Raw genomic sequence first — 17,619 nt, 5'->3', positions numbered from 1 at the left:
TTTTCTGAATGGTAAATTCTAAAGGCAAGCACATGTCACTGGTTAGCATATTGCACAATGTAGTGGATTTACTAAAATAATGTAGAATGTTCACTTTGTAAAGTGTGTGTTCATTTGGCTTAGTAAATGAGGTGAAGCCATGTTAACTTCAATTATAAAGTCCTGTTTTCTTTACCTTTAACATAACTGACTGGCTTTACCTTTACTAAGCCCAGTGAAAGTACACATTTGCAGAGTGAAATGTCTACATTCAGTTGTTAGAATTGCACATATTTAAATAGTAAACCTTTTTGCGGTGATATTCGTGCACATACATTTTTAAAGTAAGTTTGTGTTTTACCTCTAGTTCTTGCTCCTTGTTAAACATGTAAACTGTGTGGCACTAAGATAAAATAGACCTCTGACCTTTTCTACTCCCACTGGCCACAGTGTGGCCCTTCTAAAGTCTGAAGGACAGTAAACTAGCCCTTTGTTTATAAAGTTTGGAGACCCCTGATCTAAAGCAAAAAAACTGGTAAGATGGAATAAAATGCACGAATGTGAACTGGTAAAATGAAGTTTATTGAAAAATGTGACACAAGGTAAGTTGTTTCAAGACCAGGTATCGCATCAAAATGATCCAGCTTATCTGTACTTGGAAACCAGGACAGAGGACACAGTAGAGAGGAACTTGTCCCAGGCAGCATGAACAGAAGGGGTAAACTCCTTGGGGAAGTGCGCAGCCAGAGTCACCTCGATGGAGTGAGACAGTAGCTATAAAAGAGAAAACAAAAAAGTTTCCTATGAATACTAGTAAACCGCTTGTTGGCGACTGACTTATTCTACTTAGAACCCTAATACAAATTAGAAACTTGATGTTTTGTATTAATTTACTTTCTAACATTTTTGTTTTCTATCTGTGTCAGTCCACGATCAATATTCATGATTCGCTCTAAATGTGTTTTATGAAAAACTTAATAAAAATAATTTTACAAAAAAAATATGTTGCTTTAGAACTTACTCTAAAGTTGCCAGGGTCAACCTTCAGTTTTTGAGCATGGAGGTCACTCAGGGCAGACAGAGCACCATCAATGTTATCCAAGTGATGGGCAGCATTGCCGATAGCTTCAACAACCTTTCCACCGTGCCTTTTGAGATCCTTGGAGCCATGGCTCAGATCAAAATGGCTGAAGTAGGTCTTGCTCGTAGGGAAGCTGAGGAACAGCCTGAAGTGAAAAGAAATCTGGCCTTTAATTGCAAGAATGGCAATGTGTTAAAACTGTACTATATAAAAGCATAACAAATATATACACACATTACATACATTAATTCACTTAATATCTAAAAATGTTAATGATCTGAGGTTCCATAGTTAATTTAATAGATTTTTGTGGACCTGTTTTGCAAGGGGAAACAATTTATTTTATTGCATGAAATAGAACATCCCGATGTTACTGTATGTGTATTCATTAGGGTCTACCTAATTGCTATTAAATTGCTAGTGTGGGAGCACAAAATTACATCATACAATAATACTTTAACAACATTAATATCTGTAAGTATTTTTTTAACAAAAAAAAGAATTAGTGGAATGAAACGCATAGCTCCATTAACTTAGCAATATGTAATGTGAAGTAAAATTAAAAAGAATTATGGAAAAGACTTGTAAAGGTAAATAAGTAAATAACATTGCAGTAAATTATAATATTACCTCTCTAGAGACTCTGCTCCAATTTCTTCAACATGGCCAGACACCTTGTCCCAAATGGAGACGATGGCAGCCTTCTCAGCTTCGGAAAAAGTCATGATTGGCTCAGGTTAGCACAGATGAACTGGTCAGTCCCTAACACCATTGAGTGCTATTGCCCTTTTAAAGAAAACAGATTTCAACTATGGATAAGGTAAATGTAATGCCATTGGCTACATTTTAAGTCAAACCCATTCCCTTATCTTTAAAAAAACAAAAACAATGATATTACGAATTCATAGCAGCTGATACAATATCTCTTTATCTCTATATACAGTGCTTACAGTATGTACAATGCAACACACAATGTATCATGATGATAATATGTAAGTCTGATAACAATATGATAACCATATGTGACTGCTAAATTAGCTGAACAGGCACGTCTTGTTTTTCTCTAACATTTTAGTCATAAGTAAAGACTTTACACATTTATATTATTTGCCATAATTTTTTAGTACTTAGAATCCCGTGTGCATTAAGGGTAATGTCTCAAGTTTGCAACATAGCTCAGTGTTAATGTGTATTTTTGTCAAAACAGGACAAATGTACCTATTTGTAGCAGACAAAGCTTCATATGCAAATATCTGAAATTGAACTTTGGATACAATGCTAGGAATTTAAAGAACAAATCTAGGCCAAACATTTGCTTTCAGTTATTTAATAAAGTGGGGCAAGGTGGGACCTGTCAGGTTTTAATACTATTTGTCTACTATTTGACGCCATTGTGTCCATTTATTTAGATGCGAGACCAGAAGTGGAACAGGATAAGAGGAGAATGAAAAACAGCAAAAAAAAAAAAAAAAAACTTCATAAGCTCCAACTTTTGCTGTCTTCATCCCCCATTAGACCCCTTTCACGCTGATGCGTTTTTCAGGCGTTTTTCAGGAGCTTTTGCATTTAAAAAAAGCGCTTGTAAAACGCTTGAAAGAAGCCTCATCTGCAATCCCAATGTGAAAGCCCAAGTGCTTTAAGAGCCCTTTCACAACGTCAGTGCCCAAAAAATGCTTGTAAAGCGCCTCTTAAACTAACAGCGCTTTACCAGCGTTTTTCGAGCGCTATTGGGGCGCTTTTAACCCCTGCTAGTGGCCAAATAAAGGGTTAAAAGCGCCCACAAAGCGCTGCTGCCAAAAGCGTTTTGCAGCCACTTTTCAGGCGTTTTGCAGGCGCTTCCCACTAATTTCAATGGGAAGGGACGCTTTGGGAGCGGTGTATTCTCCGCTCCAAAATCGCTGCAAAGAAGCTGCATGCAGGACTTTTTTTGATGCCCTGAAAGAGCAGCGCCTCAATGTGAAAGCACTCGGGCTTTTACATTGGGATTGCAGTTGCGGCTTCTTTCAGGCTCTTTACAGGTGCTTTTTTTAAAGCTAAAGCGCCTGAAAAACACTGCAATTTGAAAGGGATCTCAGTGTGAAAGCACTCGGGCTTTCACATTGGGATTGCAGATGAGGCTCCTTTCAAGCACTTTACAGATGCTTTTTTTAACGCTAAAGCGCCTGAAAAACGCCCCAGTGTAAAAGGAGTCTTAGGCCGCGTACACACGAGATGATTGTCCGTCCAACTTAGTCCGCTGAAACGTGTTTCAGCGGACAATCCGCTCGTGTGTGGGCTTCAGCTGACTTTTTCAGCGGACAGTCTGGTGGACTAAGTCTTTCGGAATTTCCGTAATTTTGTCCGTCCAAACTTGGTTTCAGCGGACAGTCCGCTCGTGTGTAGGCAAGTTGGATGGACTAAGTATGGCGCATGCTCAGAAAGGATTTACACGCCGAAGGTTGCATTGCAGTGTATTGGACGTCGTATTTCTAGTCCCGTCGTACGTGCTGTACACGTCATCGCGCAAGCTTTCAGCGGACTGTCTGTTCATCGTGTGTGGTCAAGTCCGTTCATTCAAAAGTTGGACGGACTGTCTGTCGGATTGTCTGACGAACTTAGTTGGGCAGACAATCCGCCCGTGTGTACGCGGCCTTAGAGAGATTTTCCATAAGTTCACATTCTATGAGTTAAGAAAATCTCTCTACTGGGGGCACAGCATAAAAAGTTGGCAGAGGTTTTATTAAAAAATAATAGAAACAATAATAAACTATTAACAAAATTATTTTAAGAGACAGCTCCCTTAACCACTTCAACCCCAGAAGGATTTACCCCCTTCCTGACCAGAGCACTTTTTGCGATTCGGGACTGTCACTTTAACTGACAATTGCCCGGTCATGCAACGTTTCACCCAAACAAAATTGATGCCCTTTTTTTCTCCACAAATATATCTTTATTTTAGTGGTATTTGATCACCTCTGTGGTTTTTATTTTTTGCGCTATATAAAAAAAAAGAGCAACAAATTAAAAAAAGCAATATTTTTTGCTATAATAAATATCCCCCAGAAATATATATAAAAAAACTATTATATATTATAAAATACATTTATGTTTTTGGTTGTAGCATAACAAAATGTGCAAAATTGCAAGGGGTATGAATGCTTTTTCAAGGCACTGTATATGTGCATCATGGACAGATCCTGGGAAGCCATTAACCACATTTCTGATGAACAGATTTGCATCACAAACAACCTAGATGTTTAGGGAGTGGTATACCTTTTTATTACAGTATATGTGCTCTTTATCAGAGAGGGCAAAAAAAAAGGCACATGAGTGCAATCTATTACACCCATGACATTAGGAATCCCAGCTACCACATAGAAATCATTCTTAAAGTGGAGTTCTACCCATATAAAAGTCAGAACCTACAAAAAGTGTAGCTGCTGACTTTTATTAATCAGACACTCACCTGTCCCACGGTCCAGCGATGCGGGCGTACGAAGCCTCAAACCTCTCCCCCTCCTCTCTGCGGCGCCGGCATTGTCACTGTGGTCGCCCAGCTGTGGCTTCACAGCCAGGCACACACTGAGCACTGTGACTTGCCGGGCAATCATCTGGGACCTGTGACATGTCCCAGATGATTGTCGAGAGAAAGGGATGAGAGGTGAACTTGCTTTCAGAGCCGCAATGCCCTGGGAAGAAGTGGAAGCTGGATCACTCTAAAAAGATGGTATCTGCCCCCCACCCCCCGAAAAAAATGACATGCCAAATATGGCATGTCAGGGGACTACCTTCACTTAAAGCAGAAGTTCCATTTTCGGGTGGAACTCCGCTTTAATTTGATCACATTCATGATGCGTGGTAGGAAAGTATATAAATTTGGGGCCAATTTTCCTGAAACCCTGCAGGCCCTTATTAAGCAGACGTGCAAAACATGGCTGGGCTACTCCAACCACCTCTCCAGCTACAATCTGAAGGGAGGTTTGCCAAGAAAACACAGCCAACAAGTTGGTCATATGTGGAATTGTGTGACTGCATTGTGTGGTGGGCTGCAGAAAAGTTTGTAATTCCCAACAGCAGCATAATCAGCTCTTTAAACAGGCAAATATTATACAGCACTTCTGCTTCAGTAAAATTATAAAGCAAGGTGCACTGTTCAAATGAACGTGAACACATTATAACTCTTTTTCTTCTCCCCACCCTCCTTTGAATAGCTTGAAATTCCAACATATTAGCCTCAAAAGGCTCCATAAGGCTCGATTCACACCTATGCATGTTTAATGCTTTTTGCATTTTGCAGATTTGCACTACAGAACATGTTCCATAGGAAATCATGATGAATTGACTGTAGTGCAAATCTGCAAAATGCACTAAAAATGCATAGGTGTGATTCAGGCCTTAGGGATGAGGGGGAAATGCTATGTCCAGCTGCCAAATGTGAGTGAAGACTAGCCCTTTCCTTTGAGGTGCAGTGAACCAAAGTCATCATTTCCTTCAATAGCGAATGCCTGGACCACTACCGAATTACCCCATGCATTTAATAATTTATTTCCTCTTATGAATTGATAGCGCTGTTGTATGCGATATTTATAAAGCGTTTGTGGGATTTTGAGGTAATTACCACAAAACTGAACAGTGAATCAACATTGTCAGTCTAGCAATAGGCTGATAGACAGGGGCTTCAGCCCGAAGTCCAAGGCCGGTGGGGGGGGGGGGGGGGTGCAGCTCGTGGGGGGGTTAGCTCACTTGCTGGCTGCTGCCTGGTTTACCAGTGCCCACCAATGTTGACCACTAAACTGACCTACCTGACATATACACACTGACCTACCTACACAAGGATTGGCTGGTGCTGTGCTGTTAAAAAATGATATGTAACTAATGCTTCATAAACTAATAAGAAACACTGTGCAATATTGCTAAAGTATTAAAGGTATAAGTACAAAGTAAATGATAATCACAAATATGAATACTGAGCTGTTAAAAAATAACTAGCAGCCAATTATGTGAGACAAGAAAGAGTGGAGAAGAGCTGCTGCAAACATGCATGGATCAAGATTGGGCTCAGGTGAGTATTTAGAGGGGCGGGGAAGCTATTATTAAAAGGTTTGTTACCTAAATGCAGAGAATGCGTTAAGGTAAAAAAAATACTTTTTTTTAAACCAATATGCTGAATACTATGACATGTATTTGGATGTGAAGAACTTTCCACTTAATGTTGAAAAGTAAATTCTACTGCTGTTTTTCTGGAAAGAGGACTTAATATTAATGCCAAGTTGGCACTACTTAAACCATTTTATGGTCCCATTTGGTGGAATTATGCATTCTGTGGAATTATGTACTGAATGATCTGGTATCTGCTATATTGAAGGCACACATTTTAATATTGCATGTTGCAAATGCTGTGCAACTAAAACCTATGTTTTTAATTCAAATTGTTGACAGTGGAATATAAAAAAAATAGTGTTTAGTTTGTTCTGTGCATTGCATTTGTGTAATAGCTAGTTATAAATTGGAACAGTTTTCATTTTTCTTTAGCTTGCTAGATTTGACATGCTGGACAGTGGAATTAACACATTGGATGCCTTTGGTGCTGTGCAGTGCTGGGCTTCTGACATCTTTCTGTGTCTTTAAGGGGTACCATTGGCCATGCAGTGGTGCAGGGTAACCAGATGCCAAAGAGACTTGCCTTATGGTCACCTGCTGTGAGGCCTTAGACTGTCCAATATTCACAGTTGCTTAAGGAAAAAACTGTCCTCTAATTGCTATGTGTTAACAATTTTGGAGTATCCCATACCCTAATCCCTCTCCTTTTACAAGTTTAACCAGCAATAAATCACAAAAGACAACCCCTAGACTGTTATTTGGAGCCAAAGTGAATAGACTGTTGCTTGGGTGGATGGTGGTTTTAGTGGGAGAACCAGATAATATCTGCAGGGGTAGTGCTACATTTGCAAGAGTTTTACACTCTAAGGCTCCTTTCACACAGACGATCCATTCAGGTCCGCCTGTCAGTTTTTTAGGCGGACCTGAACGGACACTCCATAGAGGTCTATGGAGGGATGGATGTCAGCGGTGATATGTCTGCTGACATCCGACCCACTCCGATCCGAAAAAGTGTGACGGAGGAAAAACCTATTTTTCCATCATTCTGCGGTTCGGATCGGGTGACGACGGACTCTGCGGTCCATCTTCATCCGATCCCCATAGGGGAGAGCGGCGCTCTGATAGGTCCATCCCTGCACAGTGTGCAGAGACAGACCTGTCTTCTGCCTGCTCAGCGGGGATTGATAGAGCGATTCCCCGCCAGGCAGATTGGGCTCCATACACAGACACGTCCGTGTGAAGGAGCCCTAAACCTTTTTGTGTTTTTACAACAGCTTGTTAGCCCTTCCATGTGCACCTCACTCGTTATAAATTGAGGTGGTTGCAATTTTGAATTATTTTATTGTAATCACTGTACAGTATAATTTACAAAGGCTGATTAAATCATTTTAACCTTGATCAGATAAGTTTCTATATATTTAATTTAGTGAGTCTGTTTTCACCTGTCTGCTGTGGGTAGAAAGTAATTGCTCTTTGGACTTTGTCAGTAGTAAGTAGTGCCCCTGAATAGAATTCTGACAAGACAGTTATGTTAGTTTTTTTCTGAACAGTAAATTCTAAAGGCAAGCACATGTCACTGGTGAGCATATTGCACAATGTAGTGGATTTACTAAAGTAATGTAGCATGTTCACTTTGTAAAGTGTGTGTTCATTTGGCTTAGTAAATGAGGTGAAGCCATGGTAACTTCAATTATAAAGTCCTGTTTTCTTTACCTTTAACATAACTGACTTGCTTTACCTTTACTAAGCCCAGTGAAAGTATACATTTGCAGAGTGAAATGTCTACATTCAGTTGTTAGAATTGCACATATTTAAATAGTAAACCTTTTTGCAGTGATATTTGTGCATATACATTTATAAAGTAAGTTTGTGTTTTACCTCTAGTTCTTGCTCCTTGTTAAACATGTAAACTGTGTGGCCCTAAGATAAGACAGGCTATAATCTAAAGCAGGGGTCTACAAACTGCAAGCCCTGGGGCCAGATGCAGCCTTTACTTCCTTTTATCTGGCCCTTTGGGGCACTATTTTATCCGCTGATACCAACAATGGGGCATCATTCCCCCTACTGACACTAATGAGGGGGTTACATTTCATCCCAAAGACACCAATGATGCGGCACAATTCCTTTCAGTGACACCAACGATGGGGCCCAATGACATCAATAATGGTTCACAATTCCTCTCAATGATACAAACATTGGGGCGTTATTTTCTCCCACCAACCCTAAACCTTTTCTACTTCCACTGGCCACAGCGCAGCCCTTCTAAAGTCTGAAGGACAGTAAACTAGCCCTTTGTTTATAAAGTTTGGAGACCCCTGATCTAAAGCAAAAAAACTGGTAAGATGGAATAACATGGACGAATGTGAACTGGTAAAATGAAGTTTATTGAAAAATGTGACACAAGGTAAGTTGTTTCAAGACCAGGTATCGCATCAAAATGATCCAGCTTATCTGTACTTGGAAACCAGGACAGAGGAGACAGTAGAGAGGAACTTGTCCCAGGCAGCATGAACAGAAGGGGTAAATTCCTTGGGGAAGTGTGCAGCCAGAGTCACCTCGATGGAGTGAGACAGCAGCTATAAGAGAGAAAACAAAAAAGTTTCCTATGAATACTAGTAAACCGCTTGTTGGCGACTGACTTATTCAACTTAGAACCTTAATACAAAATTAGAAACTTGATGTTTTGTATTAATTAATTAACTTTCTAACATTTTCATTTTCTATCTGTGTCAGTCCACGATCAATATTCATGATTCGCCCTAAATGTGTTGTATGAAAAACTTAATAAAAATAATTTTACAAAAAAAATATGTTGCTTTAGAACTTACTCTAAAGTTGCCAGGGTCAACCTTCAGTTTTTGAGCATGGAGGTCACTCAGGGCAGACAGAGCACCATCAATGTTATCCAAGTGATGGGCAGCATTGCCGATAGCTTCAACAACCTTTCCACCGTGCCTTTTGAGATCTTTGGAGCCATGGCTCAGATCAAAATGGCTGAAGTAGGTCTTGCTCGTAGGGAAGCTGAGGAACAGCCTGAAGTGAAAAGAAATCTGGCCTTTAATTGTAAGAATGGCAATGTGTTAAAACTGTACTATATAAAAGCATAAAGTAACAAATATATACACACATTACATACATTAATTCACTTAATATCTAAAAATGTTAATGATCTGAGGTTCCATAGTTAATTTAATAGATTTTTGTGGACCTGTTTTGCAAGGGGAAACAATTTATTTTATTGCATGAAATAGAACATCCCGATGTTACTGTATGTGTATTCATTAGGGTCTACCTAATTGCTATTAAATTGCTAGTGTGGGAGCACAAAATTACATCATACAATAATACTTTAACAACATTAATATCTGTAAGTATTTTTTTAACAAAAAAAAGAATTAGTGGAATGAAACGCATAGCTCCATTAACTTAGCAATATGTACTGTGAAGTAAAATTAAAAAGAATTATGGAAAAGACTTGTAAAGGTAAATAAGTAAATAACATTGCAGTAAATTATAATATTACCTCTCTAGAGACTCTGCTCCAATTTCTTCAACATGGCCAGACACCTTGTCCCAAATGGAGACGATGGCAGCCTTCTCAGCTTCGGAAAAAGTCATGATTGGCTCAGGTTAGCGCAGATGAACTGTTCAGTCCCTAAACACCATTGAGTGCTATTGCCCTTTTAAAGAAAACAGATTTCAACTATGGATAATGTAAATGTAATGCCATTGGCTACATTTTAAGTCAAACCCATTGCCTCATCTTAAAAAAAACAAAAAAAACAATGATATTGGGAATTCATAGCTGCTGATACAATACAATATATCTTTATCTCTATTTACAGTGCTTACAGTATGTACAATGCAGCACACAATGTATTATGATGATAATATGTAAGTCTGATAACAATATGATAACCATATGTGACTGCTAAATTAGCTGAACAGGCACGTCTTGTTTTTCTCCAATATTTTAGTCATAAGTGAAGACTTTACACTTCTATATTATTTGCCATAATTTTTTAGTTCTTAGAATCCCATGTGCATTAAGGGTAATGTCCCAAGTTTGCAACATAGCTCAGTGTTAAAGTGTATTTTTGTCAAAACAGGACAAATGTACTTATTTGTAGGAGACAAAGCTTCACATGCAAATATCTGAAATTGAACTTTGGATACAATGCTAGGAATTTAAAGAACAAATCTAGCCCAAACATTTGCTTTCAGTTATTTAACCACTTGCTTACTGGGCACTTAACCACTTCAATACCGTGCACTTAAACACCTTCCTGCCCAGACCAATTTTGAGCTTTCAGCGCTGTCGCACTTTGAATGACAATTGCTCGGTCATGCTACACTGTACCCAAATGAAATTTTTATCATTTTTTCCCCACAAATAGAGCTTTCTTTTGGTGGTATTTTATCACCTCTGCGGTTTTTATTTTTTGCTAAACAAATAAAAAAATACTGAAAATTTTGAAAAATAAAATGTTTTTTTTTGTTTCAGTTTCAAAACTTTGTAAATAAGTAAATTTTCTCCTTCACTGATGGGCACTGATGGGGATACACTGATGGGCAATGATAAGGCGGCACTGATGAGCACCGATGAGGTGGCACCAATGAAGTGGCACTGATGAGGTGGCATTGATGGACACTGATATGTGGCACTGATAGGCGGCACTGATAGGCGGCACTGATGGGCACTGATAGGTGGCACAAATTGGCACTGATAGCTGGCATGGATGGGCGGCATGGATGGGCATGGGTAGTCGGCACAGGTGGGCATGGGTAGGTGGCACAGGTGGGCATGGGTAGGCGGCACAGGTGGGCATGGATGGGCACTGATAGGTGGCATGGATGGGCACTGATAGGCGGCACGGATGGGAACTGATAGGCGGCATTGTATTATTATACTGTACTAATGGATGCCAATCAGTGCCAAGCAATAATGCATGCCAATCAGTGATGCCCATTGTGGGCACTGATTGGCATCCATTCTGGGCACCGATTGGCATCCATTGTGGCACTGACTGGAATCCCTGGTGGTCTAGGGTGGCATACCTTATCCTGGGCATCCCTGGTGGTCTGGTGGTCCAGTGTGGGCATCCTCGGGGAGGCTGTGCTGATAATAGATCAGCACAGGCCCCCCCTGTCAGAGGAGCAGCCGATCGGCTCTCCTCTACTCGCGTCTGACAGACGCGAGTGAGGAAAAGCCGATCACCGGCTCTTCCTATTTACACTGTGATCAGCCGTGATTGGACACGGCTGATCACGTGGTAAAGAGTCTCCATCGGAGACTCTTTACCAAGATCGTAGTTGCAGGGTGTCAGAGTGACACCCCGCAACAACGATCGCCGCGGTGCGCGCAGCGGCTCATAATCCTGATCATGTCATATGACGTCCGATCAGGATTATGAAACCACTTTGCCACCGTCATTTTGTAATAGGGCGGGCGGCAAGTGGTTAAACACCCTTCCTGCCCAGACCAATTTTCAGCTTTCGGTGCTCTCACACTTTGAATGACAATTACTCAGTCATGCAACACTGTACCCAAATGAATTTTTTGTCCTTTTTTCCCCACAAATAGAGCTTTCTTTTGGTGGTATTTGATCACCTCTGGGTTTTTATGTTTTGCGCTATAAATGAAAAAAGACCGAAAATTTAGAAAAAAAACGCATATTTCTTTGTTTCTGTGACAGAAGTATGCAAATTATTAATTTTTCTTCATAAATTTTGGCCACAATGTATACTACTACATATCTTTGGTAAAAATAACCCCAATTTGTGGATATTATTTGGTCTTTGTGAAAGTTAGAGAGTCTACAAGCTGTGGTGCGAATCGCACAAAATTGATCACATCTGATGTACTGGTGGCCTATCTCGCTTCTTGTGACCCGAACAAGTCAGGAAAGTACAAATACCCTCCAAATGACCCCTTTTTGGAAAGTAGACATTCCAAGGTATTTAGTAAGAGGCATGGTGAGCTTTTTGATGTTGTCATTTTTTTCCCACAATTCTTTGCAAAATTAAGATTTTTCATTTTTTATTTTTTTTCCACAAAATTGTCATTGTAATAGGTTATTTCTCTCACATGGCATGTGTATACCACAAATGACACCCCCAAAAAATTCTGCTCCTCCTCCTGAGTATTACAATACCACATGCAGCCTCTGGAAGTAAACCATCCTGGGGTAATAAATGCCATCTGGATCCCCTGATCTCAAGGACTCCAGGTGCTTCTTTCTCTCCCTGAGATATATACTCTTCATTACACCAATTTTCCTCTTCACATAGGCCATGTCTGCCGTGGGGACCATGATCCGCACCAAAGAAAGAAGTTTCTCCAGCTCTGCGTTCCTCTTTCTTCGGTCGTGATAAAACGGGTTGTTGATCTGCCACAGGCAGGGCATCTCCCTGTACAGTTCCAGGAATAGACCCATAAAATTGGGGTTTTGGAAGGGAGCCATCTTCTCTGCAAGACACAACACAAGGCAAACCCTAAAATACTAATAATGCCATGATAAACCCTCCTAATCTTGTCCCAACATCGGCCTAGATAGAAGCAGTCTAGTCTAGTGATGTACCAAGTTCAAAATGTTACCTTCGTTTGCACGATCGTCGCGTCAGCTCCTCACTCTGTTCACAGATCGTACGGACGACACACGCGTGTTGCGTTTTATATACAGTGCGCATGCGTGAAACTCCACCTGCCCCTGACATTCTTTCTAGACTATTCCCTAACCTTTCGCTTTTGGCGCATTGGGGAGAGCACAGGGCGGAGAGAACGCAGGTGCGCAATCAGAGTTCCACTAACGAGGAGGAGGGTGAGGAAAGCCCGGAGCCTGAAACGTCCCGATCCAGGAAGAGAAGATTTAAGGCCTCAAATATGTCTTTTGGAGAGATGTTGGAGATGGTGGCATATTGAACAGGACCGACTATGATGGGAAGTATGGAGCTTACCCAAACCCAAATATCAGAAAGGCCAAGATCATGACTAAAGTTGTGAAGAGTCTTCAGGAGAACTTTTGGGTACGCCGATCCAAGGATCAACTGAGAAAACGCTGGTCAGACCTGAAACTGAGGGAGCACGATCAGTACAGAAGGATCAAGCGTGTTCTTCAAAAAAGTAAGTAGTTGTCGTGTGTTCATATGATTATTCTTGCTTGCATACTGCTCCATGTGCTTTGATTTCACGTTGTGCAGTTTAAAATGGCCACTTTCAAGTTCATGGTTTCATTCGTTCGTAAGAAACATCGTTCTGCAGGTAAGTATTCCAGCTTAACAAAGTGTCCACAATAATGTTCTCACCATTGGACTCGGCGAAAAAACACAATTGTACAACACTTCCAAGCAATGTTTCATATTCCTATTTCTGCCCTCTGTGTGCTAATTATTCTTTTTTTACATTCTCATAGGGGAGAGAAGACTCGGCAAGTATGTGGACACCAGGGACCCCACCCCTCCCAAAGAAGGCAAAATTCCAAAACCAGAAGCAGAGGAGCAGGAGGAGGAGGAGGAAGGAGAGATCGTTGAAGTTGGACAAATTGTCACCACAACAGGTGAGTGTTGGAGAACACAGCTTCCGGTAAGCTCATCAATGTATGTCACCATATTTATAATACATGGTGTGTTTTTTTTGCTTTGTAGGTGATGTGGAAGAAGAATCCCATTTAACCAGTGAAAGTGCCCAGATCCTGATTGGGGAGATAATGGGGTGAATTTGGGATTTAGAAAATATACAGCAAAACATCAGTGATGTTAAAAATAAAATGAAGAACATCATTGATGTTTTGGGGAGAGTCTGAAACAGCCCAAACTAGCTAGGGTTTTACTTTTCGGCTTTTAAACCACAACTTTTGTATTTTTAGAAAATCCAAATTTGGAAGATGCACAGAGTGTGTCAACATGCGCTATCTCCCATCATGGGGGATCAATGTACGTGTTTTGTGGAAAGTGGCTGAGATGAAGGGGTTGCAGCCACAAAACATGTACATTGATCCCCCATGATGGGAGATGGCACATGTTGACACACTGTGTGCATCTTCCAAATTTGTATTTTCCAGAGGTGACACCCCATGTGATGAAGGCAATATCAGCCCAGTTGTACATACTCATGTCTGATATTGTCTTCACTTTTCAAAGTTGAATTTTGTAAGTTCCTGTGTTCTGTATGTTACGCTTTGATACATGGCTGTTTACACCAAAACACCAAGTAAACAAAAAAATATCTGAAATAATGTTTTTGCTACACCCAATTTGTTGGTTTGTTGTAAAACCCTTTTCTAAACGCACATGTGAGTGTGCTTTGATTAAAATTTTAAATTATCAATGTTTGGCTTCCTTTTTCATTGCTCAAAAGATGTATTTGGAGTAAAATTGTTGTTTTCAGTGAGAATGGGTGTTATTTACTAAAGGTAACTCCACTTTGCACTCCAAGTGCAGTTTCAGGTGCACTTTTGCAATGCACTTGTAGTGCATAGTGGATGTGCCTTTAGTAAATAGCACCCACAGTGATGTGTTAATTTTCCCAATCATGCCATTTTCCTGCCATGGTGCTGAAAATGAGCACGATTTTGGTCAGTAATGCACTACATACATTAGTTACCAAAACCAAGGTGTGTGTGTAGCAGACCCACAACATAATAAGATTATCTGAAGAAGAGACTGTCCCCTCATCTCGCTCAGAACTTGGGTTTGCACTGTTGGTGAAAAAAGCACAAGAAAAAACATAAATTTACCTAGGAGACACCTAAAACCAAGCCAAGCAGTAAATGAAAAGAAATATTGGAGTTTCGAAGATTAATTTATTCATAAAATGCCGCTCAGACATTGTCTGGCATATCAATGGCCCCCCCTACCCACAAAGTAGTCCATGTATTGGGTTCTAACCTCACGGGCGCTTTGGGGGGGGGGGGGGCAAGCCAGGACAAGCAGCTTCAAGGCTCGTGAGGTTCTCATTTTCCAGCAAGTCTGCTTCTTGGCCAACTGAGACCACATAGTTTGCAGAATGTCTTTTTAGGAAATTGTGAAGAACACAGCACGCCAGCACAATGTGATTGATTTTGTATTCCGCCATGTGGATAGGCGTTAAAAAAAGGCAGAACCGGCTGGCCAGTATTCCAAAGGTGTTCTCTACCACTCTTGAGGGCTCTGGACAGGCGGAAATTAAAAATCCTCTGGTCCGGGGTGAGGGTCCTCATCGGGAAAGGCCGCATCAGATGGTTTGCCAGGGCAAACGCCTCATCCGCGACGCAGACGAAAGGGAGTCCTTCCTGATTCTCCTCTGGGGGTGGCAAGCCCAGACTGCCACTCTGGAGACACCAGTAGAACTCCGTCCGTGAGAACACTCCACCATCCGACATCTGTCCATTTTGCCCCACGTCCACATACAAGAAGTCATAGGTCGCAGACACCACCAACATCACGATACTATTAAACCCCTTGTAGTTAAAATAGTACGACCCCGAGTTGGGTGGTGGGACGATGCGGACGTGCTTCCCATCAATTGCACCTCCACAATTGGGAAAGTCCCAACGACTGGCAAAGTGGGAGGCCACAGTCTGCTATTCCTGTGACGTTGAAGGACACTGTGGAGTGAAACAAGACCAAAAATTTGTAATTTTGCAAATCAACATTGCAAGCAGATTAGACACAAAGATCTTTGGACAAGATCAGTATAACATTTTGGGAACTGAGTATTTAAAGCCTAAAGTATAAGGTCCCCTTATCAGAGTCATCACTCCCCCATCCCTCCCCCACCCCCCATCTGATGGGCCCTTGCTAAAAAATGAGGGGGGGGGATTTTTTGGATAGGTAACCCTCTCCACTTGATTGAGAGCTGAATGCCTAAATAATGTGTGATACTTTGGGAAGCCCCTCCTTAATTACACTTTTGGCAGCCCACCGGACAGGTAATAAGTGTCATAATAACAAAAAGAAAACAAAATGGAAGCACATTTTGACATTCTGCTATTACATATCAAGATAATAATAGGGGAAAAACACAAAAAATTATAGCATTTGAAAGTATTGGAGGCAGGCCCTTGCACTACATGCTTTGGGGAATTCATCCATAAATGTGACCATAAAAAAGGTAGATATAGTGTGTATTGGGTTTGGAAAAAGTCAGCAGAGGATTGCCATCAGCTGAGCTAGCAGTTCGGGGGAGGAGGGTTCCTAATGAGTTTGGCACAACCAAAAAAAAAAAAAATGTCACTCTGCATGCACACATAACATTTGTAGACATTTTAGGGGGTGTTTAGGGGAAAGCAATACTATGGAGCTGACAAAAGACATTGATAAGTGACTAGACTATCGTTTTATGGGCCAAGAAGAGCATGGTGGGGAAGTTAGTGAGGCAAATATGCATGAGGACAAAGAGGCAGAGTATATGAATTAGAGCATATTGCAATGATGGTAATTAGGCAATGAGAAAAGAAATGCAAGACATTAGCAATCATGAAATACATAGAATGTGATGTTAAAGCGGAGGTCCACCCTAAAATGGACCTCCGCTCATTGGAATCCCCCCCCCTCCGGCGCCACGATTGGCACCTTTCAGGGGGAGGGGGGTGCAGTTACCTGGATAATCCAGGTAACTGCACCCACTTCCGGGATAGCTGTCTGCGGAAAGGGGCGTAGATTACGCCCCTTTCCGCAAGTGCCCACCCCTTTGCGCAAGTGCCCCGCTGCCTGCTGGGAAACACACAGATCCCAGAGGCAGCGGGGACCGTCCTGATTGCGCCGCGCGCCTCGCGCATGCGCAGTAGGGAACCGGGAAATGAAGCCGAAAGGCTCCATTTCCTGATTCCCATACCCAAGATGGCGGCGGCAGCACCCGAGTGTCGATCTAGAGATCGGCTTCGGGTGCCGACATCGTGGGCGCGCTGGATAGGTAAGTGTCACTATTTTAAAAGTCAGCAGCTGCAGTATTTGTAGCTGCAGACTTTAAAAAAAAAAAAAAACGCGGAGTCCCGGCGGACTCCCGCTTTAAAGTATCAAACTTACCTTCATATAGTCCTTCTGCAGGCAGAACAGGCCTTCTAATGGCAGAACAGGTCTCTGGAATAATGATCCCCAGAGCCTGGGGGGAGATGCCTGTAGAGAACTTGAGGTCCTGAAGGCTTCTCCCAGTCGCCAAGTAGCGCAACGTGGCGATGAGCCTCTGCTCCGGAGTGATGGCTTGCCGCATGCAGGTATCCTGCCTGGTGATATAAGGGGACAGCAAAGCCAGCAGACGGTGAAAAACGGGGTCCGTCATCCGGAGATAATTCCTGAAATCATCAGGATTATTCTCCCGGATCTCACGGAGCAAAGGCATGTGCGAGAACTGGTCACGCTGGCGCAACCAATTCTTGGTCCACAAACGCCTCCCCTCCCTGTTCATGGACCGGGCTTGTGTCAAAGTAAGAACCCCAACACGAAGCCCCTGCACAGCACAAACTCTACGACAAGTACGTAGACGAAACATGGTTTGAAAACGG

At 41.7% G+C, this 17,619-nt stretch overlaps 2 protein-coding genes across 2 annotated transcripts; both read right to left on the bottom strand.

Moving 5' to 3' along the window:
• Window positions 1-540: 540 nt before the first annotated feature.
• LOC143924479 (hemoglobin subunit alpha-5-like) lies at window positions 541-1,845 on the bottom strand. Its single transcript, XM_077448804.1, has 3 exons — window positions 1,691-1,845; window positions 1,001-1,205; window positions 541-753 (listed from the first exon to the last, which is right to left on the bottom strand). Exons 1-3 carry the CDS (start codon window positions 1,783-1,785, stop codon window positions 625-627), a joined length of 429 nt encoding a protein of 142 aa, XP_077304930.1. The 5' UTR covers window positions 1,786-1,845; the 3' UTR covers window positions 541-624.
• Window positions 1,846-8,502: 6,657 nt separating this feature from the next.
• On the bottom strand, window positions 8,503-9,820 carry LOC143924477 (hemoglobin subunit alpha-5-like). The gene is made up of 3 exons (XM_077448803.1): window positions 9,663-9,820; window positions 8,968-9,172; window positions 8,503-8,715 (listed from the first exon to the last, which is right to left on the bottom strand). The coding sequence occupies exons 1-3, from the start codon at window positions 9,755-9,757 to the stop codon at window positions 8,587-8,589; spliced, it is 429 nt and encodes a 142-aa protein (XP_077304929.1). The 5' UTR covers window positions 9,758-9,820; the 3' UTR covers window positions 8,503-8,586.
• Between the last annotated feature and the right edge of the window lie 7,799 nt (window positions 9,821-17,619).

The sequence above is a fragment of the Lithobates pipiens genome, unplaced genomic scaffold, assembly GCF_037356315.1.
Source record: "Lithobates pipiens isolate NorthernLeopardFrog02 unplaced genomic scaffold, aLitPip1_a1.2 Scaffold_22, whole genome shotgun sequence".
NCBI lineage: Eukaryota > Metazoa > Chordata > Amphibia > Anura > Ranidae > Lithobates > Lithobates pipiens.
This window is presented reverse-complemented; position numbering and strand designations above follow the sequence as displayed.